This window comes from Phocoena sinus, chromosome 3 (genome assembly GCF_008692025.1).
Source record: "Phocoena sinus isolate mPhoSin1 chromosome 3, mPhoSin1.pri, whole genome shotgun sequence".
NCBI classification, from domain to species: domain Eukaryota; kingdom Metazoa; phylum Chordata; class Mammalia; order Artiodactyla; family Phocoenidae; genus Phocoena; species Phocoena sinus.
In genome coordinates, this window is record NC_045765.1 from 46,180,826 (window position 1) to 46,197,860 (window position 17,035).

The 17,035-nt window shown below is 44.2% G+C and overlaps 1 protein-coding gene and 1 non-coding gene across 8 annotated transcripts in view; one reads left to right on the forward strand and one right to left on the reverse strand.

Moving 5' to 3' along the window:
- Positions 1–17,035, reverse strand: part of ARHGEF37 (Rho guanine nucleotide exchange factor 37) — a 76,003-nt gene that overhangs the window by 14,876 nt on the left and 44,092 nt on the right. For all 7 annotated transcript variants that reach the window (XM_032628174.1, XM_032628177.1, XM_032628173.1 and 4 more), the window contains 4 exons: positions 11,409–11,556; positions 3,067–3,266; positions 1,751–1,881; positions 984–1,088 (listed from right to left, as the gene is read on the reverse strand). In XM_032628174.1, coding sequence (XP_032484065.1) covers positions 984–1,088; positions 1,751–1,881; positions 3,067–3,266; positions 11,409–11,556 — 584 coding nt within the window. The remainder of the gene's footprint in view (positions 1–983; positions 1,089–1,750; positions 1,882–3,066; positions 3,267–11,408; positions 11,557–17,035) is intronic.
- LOC116752391 lies at positions 12,965–13,072 on the forward strand. Its single transcript, XR_004349471.1, has one exon. It is a non-coding gene; the product is annotated as a U6 spliceosomal RNA (small nuclear RNA).

Sequence of the window (17,035 nt, forward strand, 5' to 3'; positions counted from 1 at the left end):
ATCTTTCCTCTGGGGGGCCCAAGATGGAGCAGGAACAAGCAGGGAATGTGCCCCACAGTGAGGAACGTAGAACTACAACCTCCCTCCTTCTACATACTTCCAATAATGCCACCCCAAATCCTATTATCCAAAGAGCCTGTTATCGTCTGACTGAGCTGGTTTGTGCAAATGGACGTGATTGAGAACAAAACCATGCAAAAGGGACAGAGTGGATGGAATGAGTCAGCATCCATGACAAGAATGAAAGGGGAATTTTGGTGAAAGGAAAGTGATGTGCTGGATGGGAATGCAAACTAGTGCTCCTGTGGTCTGAATGTGGTTTGCAGAAATATATTTTCTTGGGCCCACATAACATTTAAATTCTTAGTTAATTAGCTGCTCACATGAACACATGGTGAGATTTCACCTAAAGGTCTGAATTTCCAGTTTTCTTCTTCCTTAAAATCAGAAGAACTGGCAGCACTGGGTCCACACTCCCGCACAGTAACAACTCCTGTGAGCCAAGGAATACCTCACCCCTTTCGTTTTATCCATTCATGCATTTATTTGGTCATTCACACTCCAACTATTACTACATACTGAACTCTACCAAAAAAGTCTCATAAATAGACAATAGGCCTTATACACCTGCACACTTCAGTCAACAATATTACCTGCCTGGTCCCTTTGAGCACCTGTGTTTGTCACCCCTGCTCTCCCTCCGGAGGGCTCTGATTCCAGTGAATTCTGACCCTACCCAGTGAGAACACGGCCCCGCTGAGAACTCAATGAACTCAGAAGGTGCCCCAGTCAGATGACCTGTGGGCTGAGGAGTGCTTGCGAACGGCCCCTCTTCTGGCCTCCAGCCAGCAACTGCATGACCTCTTCCATTTGGTTCCTGAAGTTGGTGTCTTTGTCAGCTTGTTCAATGGGCCCTGCATGACTCCTGCCCAGGGATCCCAGCCCCGCCCCACCCTTCCCACTATTAACCACAGGATCCTCACCTCCAAATTATCCAGGTACGCAGCCACATTGTTCTTCAGCTCAGTCACACACAGCGACACCCAGTGGAAACTCTCTTCTAAGTCATCAAATTCCTTGTCTTCTGTCTGAGAGTAAAGTTATGCTTATGAGGGCCGAGAACATCCACATGGGGCCAGTGTACACCCATTTCCCAAGTCCTTACCAGGGACCACCTTTCCACAGACCCACCCCCCAGAGCCAGTTCCTCCAGCCCCAAAACTGAGTGGGACAGTTAGAGGCAGTAAGTGCAGCTTGCTGGTTCTGTATTCAGACAATGGAATCAGACACAAGAGCCCGTGAGTCCTGGTTCACTTGCTTCCTGGTTGTGTGAACTTAGACAAGTGTTTTACTCTCTTTGAGCCTGTTTCCTCATCTGCAATATGGGAACAGTATGAACTTACTTCATTGCGTGGATCCATTAATGCCTGGTTCAGAGTAAGTACTCAATCCACCTGAGCTGCTACTAGTACCTATTCAAGGCTGGTTCCTTGCCAAGACCCAGACATCTCCTATCTGTATCAAGAGACCCCAGAGAAAGAGCAGCACAAGATGCAGAGGAGAAAGCCCCACCCTGGCTCTCCAGAATCAAGTGGCGGCGCCTACTCTGCCTCGTCCTGGCTACGCGTGCTGGAAGTTCACTCCCTCAGCCTCAGTTTCCTCATCTCCGAAAGGAGTCTAAGACCCCGCACTGCACAGTCTTGCCCGTTGGGATGGCTGGGATACCACCCTTCCTCCTGTCCGTGCTCACCTTGGGTACGAGCCCCGCCTCCTGCTTCAGCAGCTGGCCCAGCCGGGTGGTCTTCTTGGAAAGGGTGTGCACATTGATGCGGGCCAGTCGTTCCCGGAGGCTCAGATGCTCCACCTTGGTGTACTTGGAGGCTGCACCAACAGAAGAGAAGGAGGGCACAGGAACCAGAGCTGACCCGGGAAAGCAAGAGCCCCTGACATACCTGGCAAGGCATCTCTTGGGCCCTCTTCTCAAATGTCAGAGTCACATCCATAAGAATGCTGAATCTCGGAGGAAGAGCGCAGGGCTCAGAGCCCTCACTCTGATGTGAGCACCCTGACTGAAGAGCTTCCTGCCTGCTTGACTTCTTAGGCCTCAGTTTCCTCATCTGTAAATGAGGCTAGCCACCTCACAGGATTGCTAGGAGATCACATAAGATGACAGGTCTGGAGCAAATGACTTAAGCTCTCATTTTACCCAACTGTGAAATGGGGCTAACATTGCCAACCTCAGGGCTATCGTAAGGATCAAACAAGATAATGAGTGAAAAAAACATGTCATAGTTAGCCTTTAGTAAACATTAGCTAAATTATCATTACTATACGGTCTGAGTTGTGCAACTGAGTTTTTCATCTACTTGGGACACTGCTTCACTTTCCAGACCTTTCTGTTTTAACAACTTCAGAGGCAGCAACCTCCCCACTTTCTCCTCTTACCCTCACCTCTGATAAATACACAGCTCTTTGCCTCCCCAGTATTCATTTCTGCTTAGTATAGCAGACATGTGGTTTAGATAAGATTGATTCCACTTTAGTTCAAGGGGTGGGTGCTGACTGTTATAAGCCAATTCACATAATCCCCTCATCCCCTGCCACAGTGATAGGTTCAAAGAAGGGCACATAACCCAGGCTGAAGCCAATCAGTTCATGGCATTCCCCTAACCATGGCAACTGGTTCAGGGTGAGCATATGACTCAAATGAGTCCTATCAGAGTGAAACTCCAATTTAGTTTTTACAGCTAAGGGGAGAAAGGGCCCATCTTATCCTGGAGAATGTGGTGTGCAGATGTGAGTCTTAGGACAGCAATAGCCCTTTACTATTATGAGGGAGGCCAGCCTGAAAAGGAAGGTGACACATAGTAAAGGCCAGAGACAAGAGAATTGCAGGGAAATGATGCCAGCACCCTGATCAAACCCTACTTAAGCCCACATTACTTCTGGACTTGTGGGTTACATGAGCTACTATATTCCTTTTACTGGTGAAGCCAGTTTGAGATGAGTTTTTTGTAACTAGAAGCATTCTCACTCATGTATCGCCTAAATGCCCCCAGTCCTTACCCACTTCTTTGCGCCTCTTGTACTCATTGATGTTGGTGACCACGTCCTGGAGGGCAGAGGTAGCCCTCTGAAGGACAGGGTAGGCACTGGCATCAGGGAGTGTGTTCTCCAGAATTTTCTGCAGCAGCAATGGGTATTTGGTAATCCTCTGCAAAGGAATTACCAGCAAGAAACTGAGGCCTGAGGATCCAGCTTGAGGCCTGAGGGAGAAGGCTGGTGTTAGGTAGGTCAAGTCCACCCTTGGGGGCACCAAGGGGCCTGGGCTCTAGTCCCAGCTCTGCCATTTAACTCACTGTGTGATCTCAGGCAAGTCACCCTCCTTCTGTGGTCCTCAGTTTCCTCATCTGTAATCTGTGAGGTCTATATGTTAGATGGGTGCTTCTAGTTCTCACTTTACCTTTTTCTGGGCCTTGGTTCCCCATCTGTACTAAATTTAATGGTCAGTTCTCTGCCCTCAGCTTACTCAGTCTCTCAACAGCAGGCACAGCTGACTACTCTCTTTCTTGAAACACTTTCTTCTTTTGGCCCCAGAGACACTCTTCGTCCTGCTTCTCTCACCCCACAGGCCACTCTCTTGGCCTCCTCTGCTGGCTTCTCTCCAATGCTGGAGTGCCTGGGGCCTCCTCTCCTCCTTCTCTCTCCACTCACTCTCTTACTGACCTCATTTAGTTCTATGGCTTTAAACACATCCCAAACCCATATCTCCACTTCCTACTTCTGTCCAGAGCTCCAGACACACACGGTCAACTGCCTACTTGAAATCTCCACTTGGATATGTCTCAAGCACAACTCCATCTGTTGGACATGCACAGAATATTTCACTTAATAAAATGGTTCTGCTGCTTTAAAAAAGAAAAGCTTTTAAAATCACAGGAACTTGGGAATTCCCAGGCAGTCCACTGCCGTGGGCCCACCCAGATTTGATCCCTGGTGGGGGAACTAAGATCCCGCAAGGTGTGCAGCATGGCCCACCCCCCAAAAAAAGTTTTTTAAAATTTAAATCATAGGAACTTAATGTTTAGAGATGTATTTAAGGGTAAAACGTTGTAATTATCTGTAATTTCATGTAAAGTGTATAGCATAAAATTAGATACAGCAAACAGCAGACATTAATACTTGTTAATTTCAGGTGGTGGGTGTGTGAGTGTTCATTACATTATTCTATTTTTCTATAAGTTTGAAATTTTTCATTTAAAAAAGTAAAATATAAAACAAAACACAGGAACTGATAGTGTCAAGGTCCCTTCCAGATGCACCATTTGATGCATAGATGATTATTGCTAGTCCCCTTCCTGATGATGTCTGGAAGTTGCAGAAAGAGTGCCCAAGTCAACAGCATCGGGGACAAGGCTCCAACAGTCTTTCCTTGATCATGACCAGTAGCCCTCAGACCCACCTTCTCAGAAACCCACAAGGTTTTCAAACCACAATGTCTAAGCATGCCTCCTCCACGAAGACTCACAAATGTTTCTCATGACTATTATCTGGCCTCCTCTCCACGGTACCCTTGCCTCTTGCTCTTCTTCCTATGGAAAAATCTCTAGATCGAATGTCCAGGAAAAATCAGCCACGAGGCTAGGAACAGACAGAGCAGGTGGGGGGCCCTCCATTAGTTGCAGGGGGTTGGGATGCAGGGGTGGGATTACCTGTCAGGACATGCCTATGCTGACCATCTGCTCTCACCAAGGGTTGCCTAGTGCTTGGCTGACTGTGGGCAGGAGAGGTGGAAACAGTCACCAGATATTTGCAAAACTCTGTCCTCTGGGCTTACTTTCCATGGGAAAGGGACAACTGTCACCTTACAAATCAGAGGTGACAGAGGGGAGGGGGGTCTTCAAAGAGATGATTACATCTCTTCTCCACAACCATCAAGGAGTAACTACAGAATTACAGCTGCCTCTTAATTTACAGCCTTTCTAAGGTAAGTTGAAGAAAACTCTTTATTCCGCCTTTCAGATAGGCAACAAAAATTGAAAGGCTCACCCAGAGTTGGGTGAGTATGGGGAAACCAGCCCTCTTACATTCTCTTGGTGGGAGTATCAGTTGGTGGGATCTTTTTACTTTATTTTATTTTTTAATTTTATTTATTCATTTTTGACTGCGTTGGGTCTTTGTTGCTGCACACGGGCTTTCTCTAGTTGCAGTGAGCGGGGGCTACTCTTCGTTGTAGTGCACAGGCTTCTCATTGCAGTGGCTTCTCTTGTTGCGGAGCACAGGCTCTAGGCACGCAGGCTCTAGAGTGCAGGCTCAGTAGCTACGGCGCACGGGCTTAGTTGCTCTGCGACACGTGGGATCTTCCCAGACCAGGGCTCGAACCTGTGTCCCCTGCATTGACAGGTGGATTCTTAACAACTGTGCCACCAGGGGAATCTCTGGTGGGATCTTTTTAGAGAGCAGTTTGGCAATTTGTGAAATGTACAAACCCTTTATTCCCTCAATCCTACTCTAGAAATCTACCCAGAAATATCAACTCAAGGACTTCCCTGGTGGCACAGTGGTTAAGAATCCGCCTGCCAATGCAGGGGACACAGGTTCGAGCCCTGGTCTGGGAAGATCCCACACGTCACGGAGCAACTAAGCCCGTGCACAACAACTGCTGAGCCTGTGCTCTAGAGCCTGCGAGCCACAACTACTGAGCCCTCACACCACAACTACTGAAGTCCGTGCACCTAGAGCCCGTGCTCCGCAACAAGAGAAGCCACTGCACTGAGTAGCCCACGCACCGCAAGGAAGAGCAGCCCCCGCTCACTGCAACTAGAGAAAGCCCACGTACAGCAACAAAGACCCAACACAGCCAAAAATAAAATATAAAAAAAGAAATATCAACTCAAGTGAGCATGGATAAAGGTAGAAGTTATTCAGCAACTCTATTTATGACAGTAAAATTTCGGAAACAATCCAAATATACACCAATAGGGAATGGTTAAATAGACCACAGACTATGAGCTACCCTAGGAAGGAACTCTATGCAGTCATTAAAAAGAACATGGTAGAGCAGTTCATATTGTCCTGAAAAGATATTTATTCATGGCCATGATTAAGTGAAAAAGCAAGTTCTAGAAAAGCATGTAGAGTAGGAGCCCCTTAAAATATTCATTCATTCATTCACTCATCCTATCTATCTATCCATCCATCTATCCATCCATCCAACAGCTAGATGTTCCCATGGAAAGTCTATTTCCTGTCTGTCTGTCTGTAAATATACAGAATAGAGTTCGGATGGAAAATGTTTACTAGGGGGAGGGATGGGGAAACGGAAGACCAAAGGGGAATGGACTTTTTACTTTATATACCTGTGTATTGTTTGAAATTTCTTTTTTCAATAACCACATGTTACTTTTAAATTTAAAACAAATTAAAAATGCCAGTAAAGGAAAACATGTCATCTACCTTTTCCAAACACTCTGCCTCAGTTGTAGAACTGCAGGTGCTTTGTGCTGGACTGATCCACCTCTGTAAGCAGCCTCCTCGCCCTGAAAACTATGCCACTAGAACGGTCTCCCTAAGGCAGAGCTTCCTGCCGGCTACAAGGGCAAGCCTTGAGTCCCTTGGCCCCCAGGTGGGAAGCGCTGCCTTAAAAGACAGGATAAACTGGGAGTTCCCTGGTGGCCTAGTGGTTAGGATTCTGGGCTTTCACCGCCATGGCCCAGGTTCAATCCCTGGTCAGGGAACTGAGATTCCCACAAGCTGTGCAAAGACTCCACGCTTCCACTGCAGGGGGCGAGCGTTCCATCCCTGGTCAGGAAAGTTCCGCATGCCACACGGTGAGGCCAAAAACAAAGTGGGGGGCGGGGGGAAAGAGACAGGATAAACTAGACACCCCACCCACTCACCCATCCAAATAAAAAGTGGGAGGTGGCATATATTTTAGAATCACAAAGATCTAATTAGATGGTACCATCTATCTTACCTGGATGAGAAAGAACCATTTATGGCTGGTGTGATTCTAGTTGGCCAAACTCCAGAAGAGTCCCATGATCATCAGCACAAGAAAGGCAGGATTATTGTTTCAAGAGGGAAGGGATCAAAAGTTCTAGAGCAGCATGTATAGCAGGAGCCCCTCAAAAATTCATTCTTTCTACCTATCTATCTATCTATCTATCTATCCATCCATCCATCCATCCAGTGTCTACACTTTCCCATGGGAAGTCTATTTTCTGTCTGCCTGTAAATCTACAGAATAAAATTTGGATGACAGAAAGAATGTCATTCCTGCTGGAACATTAGACCAGAGCATTTTGTTGAGGGCATTTTTGAAACTTGTAGGCTCTGGTGTGCTGCAGGCATTTAGTTGGCAGGGACCCAGGGATGCAGGCTATCCTGCAAGGACAGTCCTGCATTATGGAGAATCTTTCTACATTTCATGTGCCCCTCTTCAACATTCAGAGACTGAATGAATGCCTTGCAATGGGCTGCGATGTCAATAACTGACATATTTTTGTGACACTTGGACTCCAACCTGTCACATATCTTAACGCTGGGAATTACCATGACACACCTTTTATAAATAAGACCGAGGTCATTTGCAGGAACATAATCCTTCCTCATTTCCTCTGCCTCCCAGTATGTAATGTTATCCCTACTTCAGTTACGTTATTTCCTTCTTTCTCTTATCATACACAAGGAAGTCAAGTTTGTTATCATTGCTCACTGTTATTGCAGGGTACACACATTCTCTGCTCTTTTCTTTTTCTGTACTTCTCGTACACAATGGCTTCTGACTCTTCTTTGCTTAAATCCAAGCTTATTTATTATAAGTGGGTACAAGAATCTGATTGCTTCATAATATTTCCTAGTATAGTGTTACACAAGCATTTGCACACTGAAATACATATTACTTTATTAGAAATTATTTTCCTTTTATTTCTCCTTTAATTATAGTTAAGCCATTATATTGATTTTTTTCAGTTATGTATATAGGCAGGAGAATTTTCTTTTTCAGAATATAACTCAGGATAATAAATTTATTTAATGTTTGTTATAAAAAGGGGGCGTTGGGACCAACAGAGCTGAGAACCACAGTGTGGTCTCAGTGAAGCATAATCCTTGCCTAGCCAAGGTAACCACAATTGCTGGGAATTTTTGCGTGTTACTTGCATGCAGTGAGTCTATGTCCTCATGAGCTGTTGTTATTACTCCCACTCCACATGTAGGGAAACAAGGTTCTGAGACACGAAATGGCTCTGCCAAGGTGAATAAGGGGCAGAGCCCGATCCGCTGCCAGGCAGCTTGGCGTCAAAGCCCATGAGAAAAGCCTGGACTTGCCTGGCTGAAAAAGACCTGAGTGCAGAAGACATGACAAACAGCAGCCTCTGTGCCAACCAGGGCCCCCCACATAGTGTTTCTAACATGTCTGAACTAGATGCCAATAGTTAACACTTGGGAGACTTACATCAAAGTTTCTGGTTTCTCTTGAAAGATCAGAGGATCTGGGCACAGTGGAATCACATTTCTACATGGCAACTGAGGGAGATGGTTTATAAAAAAAGGCTGCAATTATTTCACTCTCTGTAACAACACCCTTTGAATATGACTTTGAAGCTTCTCCCATCAAGAAATGGGGAATACTTCTCCACCCCTTGAGTCTGGCACAGCATGCCAATTCCAAGCCGAGATCTCAAAAGGCAGAGCTGAGTCTGCTTGTATGTCCCAGATACATAAGAGAGCCCAGCCAACATCAGCAAAGCTGACACGCAGTTGATCACAGACACATGAGGGTGTTCAGCCAGGACTAGAAAAATCATTTACTGAGCCCAGCTAAACCACTAACATGCATAAGTGTGACCTAAATAAATGTTTGCTTTAAGCATATTTTGGGGATGATTTATACTTTAAACCACTATATTTGGGTCGGTTTGTTATATAGCAAAAGCTACTTGATACAGCAACAATCAGCCGAGGCTGGGCTGCAGCTGCACTCTATACAGGGTCTCTTGGCTCTGGTTTGCCACACTCTCCACTACTCCCTTTTGTCCCACATCTGGCATCTTGCTTTCCTCATTGCTCACTCCTGTAGAAATGTGTTTAGTGACCCTTGCAAAAGCCTAAGTTTGTAAGTTCCATGAAGGGATCAAAGGAAGCAAAGGAGAAAATGAATGTAGGTTTTTTTGAAGGCTGGGATGGGTTAGGACATGGGTACTTCAAAAGGAGGCTTCAGGGAGTAGAGGGGTAAGGATAAGATAAGGAAGAGAAGGAGGAGAGGTAGCAGGAGGCTCCACATGAGATAATGTAAACTTCAAAGCCCTAAACCTACACTGTCTTTCTCTTGGGTATAAAGGAAATGTCTAAGTTAGATGAAATAACAATAATAACTTCTGTTCCTCCTACTCTACTCTGCTTTCCAGAGGATGACCTTCATCTATCTTCATTTGATGAGCCTGTCCTTGGGAAGATATAAGCCTTTTCAAAACAGAAAAGAAGCAGAAAAATTCACAGGCAAGGAAATACAAATACCTCTTAAATATATAGAAAGATATCAAGGGACTTCCCTGGCGGTCCAGTGGTTATGACTCCACGCTTCCAATGCAGGGAATGCGGGTTCAACCCCTGGTCAGGGAACTAGGATCCCACATGCTGTGGGGCAACTGAGCCTATGCGTCACAACTAGAAAGGCCGAGTGACACAACAAGAGAGCCTGCGTGCCACAACTACAGAGCCCACGCACTCTGGAGCCCTCGCACCACAACTACAGAGCCCACGCGCTCTGGAGCCCACCCGCCACAACTACAGAGAAGCCCGCGCGCCGCGACGAAGAGCCCATGCACTGCAACAAAAGATCTGGCATGCCATAACTAAGACCCAACACAGCCAAAAAATAAATAAATATTAAAAAAAAGGATGATCAACTTTTTTTTTAACATCTTTATTGGAATATAATTGCTTTACAATGGTGTTAGTTTCTGCTTTATAACAAAGTGAATCAGTTATACATATACATATGTTCCCATACCTCTTCCCTCTCCTGGAGATAAATGCACAGTGAAACATTACTGAGATGCCATTTTTCACCTATCAGTGGTAAATACTCTAAAGTTTAACAACACACTGCTGGTAACGCTGTGGAGAAACACCCTCATATGCTGCTCATGGGAACATCAATTGGTATAACCTTTACAGAGGGCAATTTTGCAATATTGTCAAAATTATCAATACATACTTCCTTTGACCTAGCAATTCCACATCTGGAAATTTAACTTACAGATATACTTGCACCTCAGTAAAATAACATATGTTTGTGAATAATCACTGTAGCACTGCCTGTAATATGAAAAGAATAGAAACAAACCAATGTTCATCAACAGAGACCAGTTAAATAAACTGCAGAACAGCCACAGAGTAGAAGAATACGTGGCCGTCCAGAGGATCATACATGTATATACTGAAGTGGAAAGACCTCCAAGATGTAATGTAAGTGAAAAAAAAATTACAAACTTTCATTAAAAAGATGGGGGAAAATAAGAGTATATATTTGTATTTGCTTGTATAGCATACAGGAACTCTGCTAAGATCCATAAGTAATTTAAAAGTGGTTACCTTAACTTTGTGGATAGGAGCAGTAATTGGGTGGATAAAAGGACAGGGTTGGAAAGGTCTTTTTACTGTGTAAATTCAGATGTTTTAAAGCTTTTGAAACATGCAACTGTTACCCGTTCAAAATTTTAATTAAAAAATATTTTTTTCTACATATCTCTACCTGGAGCTCCCACTCACTGGTGCCAGCTCTGGGCTGCGAGGCCACCCAGAGCAGTTCTGATCCTTTTCCATGGGGCAAGACTCTAGCCATCTGTCGAGAGGTCCCCCCAGGTGATACAAACCTGTTTCCTGCCACTGCTGCTTACACCACATGGTTCCCACCATCTCACTGCCCTCCCCATGGGAGTCACGAGTGCTGTTCACCAAATGTTTCTGCTTTTCCACCTCTGAACACATGGCTGGATGGCAGGCCCTGGTCTCCTGGTAGCTGGACGAAGCCATGTGATAAGTTCTGGCCCATGAATTTTGAGAAGCAACGAATATCACTTCTGGACTAACAGCATTTAGTTACCAGTGTAGGAACCCCGAGCACGGTTTTCCTTTGCCAAGTTACTGGCAATATTCCAGACAGTAGTTGCTGTCAGCTTGAGTCTCAACATGAAGAGCCCCAAGTTAACCTGCAGTGGAGCATAAGGAAGGTAGAAACCTTGTTGTTTGAAGCCACTGAAAGAGTTGGGAGTTGTTTGTCTCTGCAGCATAGCCTAGCCTAGTCTGACTGGGACACTCCTGAAGCAGTGTGAGCAGCACCAAGCAGGGATGAGACTTTAACAGCCTCTGACCTCGGGGTCCATAAGGGTCATTATACTCACAGCACTGCCTCAATGGTGTCCTGGATCTCCCGCTGCAGCCGTGGCTCCATCCGGTAGGCCTCCACCAGCAGCAAGGCCTGTTCATAGCTGGCACAGTACACTTTATAGACTTGCTCCAACTCCTCTTGGAATTCCAGGAATAAGTTGCCTGACAGTGAAAAGCAACAAGGAGTTCTCAAAAGCATGTCTGCATGTCCTCTTGCTTAGGACAGAGAGGCGGTGAGTGACACAGCTAAGCATTCCAGCTCTGGAGTGAGACTGCCAGGCTTAACCAGCGTTGTTGCCTTGGGCAAGTCACCTCATTTTCCTGAGCTTCTATTTTTTTCATCTCACTTTCAAAAGGCTGCTGTAGGATTAAGTAATAGAATGATGTAGAGCTCAGACTGGTACGCTGTCTATATTTAATAAATGGTAGCTACAATTATAGCAAAAATATTGATAATTCTCATATTTGGACAGTGCTTTATAGTTTACAAAACACACTCATGTTATATCTTTACAATTACTATGTGTGGCAAGTACAACTCCAAATGCTCTGTTTATAAAGAATCCCTACAGCACAGCATGGATAGTCACAAACGTGGGCTTTGGAGTCAGAGAGAAGTAAGGCCAGATCTCCAGCCAACCCTTTCCCAGTAGCGTAATTTAGGGCGAGTATTTGATCCCTCTAACCCTCCATATTTTCACCTATAGACTGGAATAAAAATAGTGCTCACCTCCAAATGTTCATTGCGAGGATTAAATCAAATAACGCATGTAAAACACCTGACACAAACTTCACTCACCAAAAATTTACCAACTGCTTATTTACTGACTATGTGCCAGGCACTCTTCTAAGTTCTGTGAACAAAACAATGACCCTGCCTCATGGAGCTGATATTCTAGTGGTGAAGACAGACAATAAATAAATATATTACATATGCCAGGTAGTGGTGAGTACCATAAATCTAAACAAAGCCAGATAAAGAGTTAGAGAGTGGTAGGAGATCTATTTAGGAAAGACCTCCATAAAGACGTGGATGTTTATCAGAGACCAAAAGAACCCAGCCCTGCAGAAATAGACACAGATGTAGAGAACAAATGTACGGACACCAAGGGGGGAAAGTGGCGGGGGGGGGTGGGTGGGCGGGATGAATTGGGAGATTGGGATTGATGTATACACAGTAATATGTATAAAATAGATAACTAATAAGAACCTGCTGTATAAAAAATAAATAAAATAAAGTGCAAAAATTCAAAAAAAAAAAGAACCCACCCCTAGGAATGTCTGGGGGAAGAGCAGCACCAGGCTTAGGGAAGGACAAATGCAAAGACCTGAAGGCAAGTGACCACTTGACAGGTGGGTGACACAAGAAGGCAGGTGTGGCTGGAACACAATGAGCAAGGGCACAAAGTAGAGAAAATAAACAGGAAACTGAAGCCAGATCATGTAGGGCCTTAAAGTAAGTAAGGTGTAGTAAGGTGTTTGGATTTTATTCTTATGGTGGCAGAAAGCAAATGGAGGGTTTTGAGCAGGGGTGACATGATCTGGTTTCTGTTTGAAAAGGATCATTCCCATGCTCAATTTCAGCAGCACATACATTAAAGGTAGAATAACACAGGACAGATTAGCATGGCCCCTGCACATGAATGACATGCAAATTTGTGAAGTGTTCTATATTTTAAAATCAGAAACTTATGAGAGTGATTATTTTTAAGGGGAGATAGAACAGGGTGGAAAGAACAGGGAATGGGTCAGGGAAGTAGGGATGAGAGGGGAGCAATGCTTCGTTGAATATACCTTTCTATATAGCTCAGATCTTGGAACCATGGTAATGTTTCACATACTCCCAAAATAAATATATAATTAAGACCAACCAGGATGTGGAGGGGGAACCTCAAATAGAATACAAACAATAAGGAATGAACCTAATTCTATTACAAATGAATAGCATAACCACACTGAAGGGTGTAGGAAGAAATTAACGTAACTATTTTTCACAAAGGCACAGGTTAGTAATGCTGATTATAACATAATAAAAAAATATTTTACGTGTCTACTAACTTCGAACAAATAAGTAAATACACTGAAGATAATGGCAGTCATTTCTACCTGTCACAGAAAGATGCTACAAATAAGAAAAGGCAAAAGACTAGAAAGAACCCTGAGGTGCTGGACTGGAATTGGAGGTTATCAGTAGGAACTCATGGTTTTAAATATTTTAAATATATAAATACAGATGGATAGATACAGAAGGAAATGTAGATATGTGTACATGCATGTGTTGGTATATATACATATATTTCCTAACTCTGTCAGCTAAGAGGGCCTAGAAACAATGACACCCCAGGAGCAATGAGCACACCTAGATCTTAGAACCTGGTGTCTAAATACCATTCTCCAAAGGTAGGAACCAAGGCTCCTAGGAAAAAAGCTGATTCCAAGGATGAGGCAGGGAAAATACAAGATGAGCCTAGAACATCTTGTGGGGTCAGAAAGTAAGAAAGTGCTCACAAATTGTTGGAGACATACTGAAAGGACACAGGTGCCAACTTGAAAGAGTTCCCTATGGCCAAAGCTGGTAAAATTTGAGCAAGAAAATGAATATTAATAGTACTGGATTCTGACTCATGGAATAAAGTAAATATCCATGAGTTTATACTTATGTAAATAGTTGAATAAAGAAATGAATGGGTGAGGGACTTCCCTGATGGCGCAGTGGTTAATCTGCCTGCCAATGCAGGGGACACGGGTTAGATCCCTGGTCTGGGAAGATCCCACATGCCACGAAGCAACTAAGCCTGTGCACCGCAACTACTGAGCCTGTGCTCTAGAGCCCACATGCCACAACTACTGAAGCCCGAGCGCCTAGAGCCTGTGCTCCGCAACAAGAGAAAGCCACTGCAATGAGAAGCCCACACACCGCAACAAAGAGTAGCCCCCACTCGCTGCAACTAGAGAAAGCCTGTGCGCAGCAACGAAGACCCAATGCAGCCAAAAATAAATAAATAACTAAAATTAATTTATTAAAAAAAAAAAAAAAGAAATGAATGGGTGGGACGTCCCTAGTGGTCCAGGAGTTAAGAATCTACCTTCCAATGCAGGGGATGCGGGTTCAATCCTTGGTTGGGGAACTAAGATCCCCCATGTTGCGGGGCAACTAAGCCCGTGTGTCACAACTAGAGAGCCTGCGTGCCACAACTAGAGAGAAGCCTGCCGCAACAAAGAGCCCACGCACCACAACAAAGACCCAGCATAGAAAAATAAAAAGCTGGCAAAATTTGAATAAGTTCTGTAGAGTTAATAGTATTGCACTGATGTTAATTTCCTCATTTTAATAATTGCACTATGGATATGTAAGATGTAAAAATTAGGGGAAGCTGGAAGAAGGGTATATAGGAGCTCTCTGTATTATTTTTGTAACTTTTCTATAAGTCTAAAATTATTTCAAGATAAAAAGTGTAAAAAGAACCTTGAAGACATCATGCTAAGTGAAATAAACCAGTTACAAAAATACATATACTATATGATTCCATTTATATGAGGTACCTAGAGTAGTCAAATTCAGAGAGACAGAGGGTAGAATAGTGGCCACCAGGGGCTGGTCTTCAGTTTAGGATGAGGAAAAAGTTCTAGACATGAACAGTGGTGATGGTGGAACAACAATGTGACTGTACTTAATGTCACTAAACTATACACTTAAAAATGGTTAAAATGGTAAATTTTATATGTTATATATATTTTACTACAACAAAAAAGAAACTTTAAATAAAAGACTTTTTAAAACACTGCACATGGACTTCCCTGGTGGAGCAATGGTTAAGAATCCGCTTGCCAGTGCAGGGGACATGGGTTCGAGCCCTGGTCTGGGAAGACCCCACTTGCCACAGAGCAACGAAGCCTGTGCGCCACTACTACTGAGCTGGCGCTCTAGAGCCTGAGAGCCACAACTACTGAGCCCGTGTGCCACAACTACTGAAGCCCATGTGCCGGGGGGGTCTGTGCTCCACAGCAAGAGAAGCAATGAGAAGCCCGCACACCGCAACGAAGAGTAGTTCTCACTCGCCGCAACTAGAGAAAGCCAGCGCGCAGCAATGAAGACCCAACGCAGCCAAAAATAAATAAATGAATAAATAAATTTATTAAAAAAAAACAAAACCCTGCATGCTAATGTTATAACTGCTATATTCATAACTGCCAAAGCCTGGAAGCAACCAACTTGTCCTTCAGTAGGTGAATGGATAAATAAACTGGACTATATCCATACAATGGAGTATGATTCAGTGATAAAAATGAAATGAGATATCAAGCCAGGAAAAGACACGGAGAAACCTTAAATGCATATTACTAGATGAAAGAAGCAACTCTGAAAAGGCTACATACTGTATGATTCCAGCAATATGACATTCTGGAAAAGGCAAAACTATGGAGACAGTAAAAAGAGCAGTGGTTTCCAGGGGTTGGGGTTGGGGGAGGGATGAACAGGCAGAGCACAGAGGATTTTTAGATAAGGGAAACTATGTATGAAACTGTAATGGTGGCGTCGTACATTATACATTATTCTAAACCCACAGAACTGAACAACACACAGAGTGAACCCCAATGTACACTATGGACTTTAGTCAATAATAATATATCAATATTCGTTTGTCAGTTATAATAAATGTACCACACTAAGGCAAGGTGTTAATAATAAGGGGAACTGTGTGGGGGGAGGGGTACATGGGAGCTTTCTGTACTTTCTACTTAATTTTCTTTTTTTTACAGATTTAATTTTATTTATTTTTGGCTGCATTGGGTCTTCACTGCTGCATGTGGGCTTTCTCTAGTTGTGGCGAATGGGGGCTACTCTTCATTGCGGTGTGCAGGCTTCTCATTGCAGTGGCTTCTCTTGTTGCGGAGCATGGGCTCTAGGCATACAGGCTTCAGCAGTTGTGGCACACAGGCTCAGTAGTTGTGACACATGGCCTTAGTTGCTCTATGGCATGTGGGACCTTCCCAGACCAGGGATCGAACCCACGTCCCCTGCATTGGCAGGCAGATTCTTTTTTTTTTTTTTTTTTTTTTGGCAGGCAGATTCTTATCCACTGCGTCACCAAGGAAGTCCCTACTTATTTTTTCTTTTTGTTTTTTTTTGCTTTTGTTTTGTTTTGTTTTTTGTCCATGCTGTGCACCTTGTGGGATCCTAGCTCCCCGACCTGGGATCAAACCTGTGCCCTGCAATGGAAGTGCAGAGTCCTAACCACTGGGAATTCCCTCTAATTAATTTTTCTGTAAATCTAAAAGTGCTCTAAAAAATAAAGTCTATTAGAGCTATACTATGCTGAGACTAAACCAGAAGTCAAAATGGAAATAGGAATAGCTATTAGATGGCTACTAAAAATACCCAGGCAAGAGTATTTGGTTGTCTATCTCAGGGAAAGTGGTGAGGGCGAAGAGAAATGTATTAGTCACAAAAGGGCAAGTAAGCCACGGACCACGGGAAGCCCAGGTGACCCTACTGCTTGCTAATGCTGTGCACTGTACCCGTGAAATACAACAGTCTCCCCCTTGAGACACATCAGATGATACCTAGACCAGCGTCGTCCAGCTCTCAGCAAAGACTCCCACAGCAAGACTCCCACCCCAGGAACGAAACCCTCTCCCC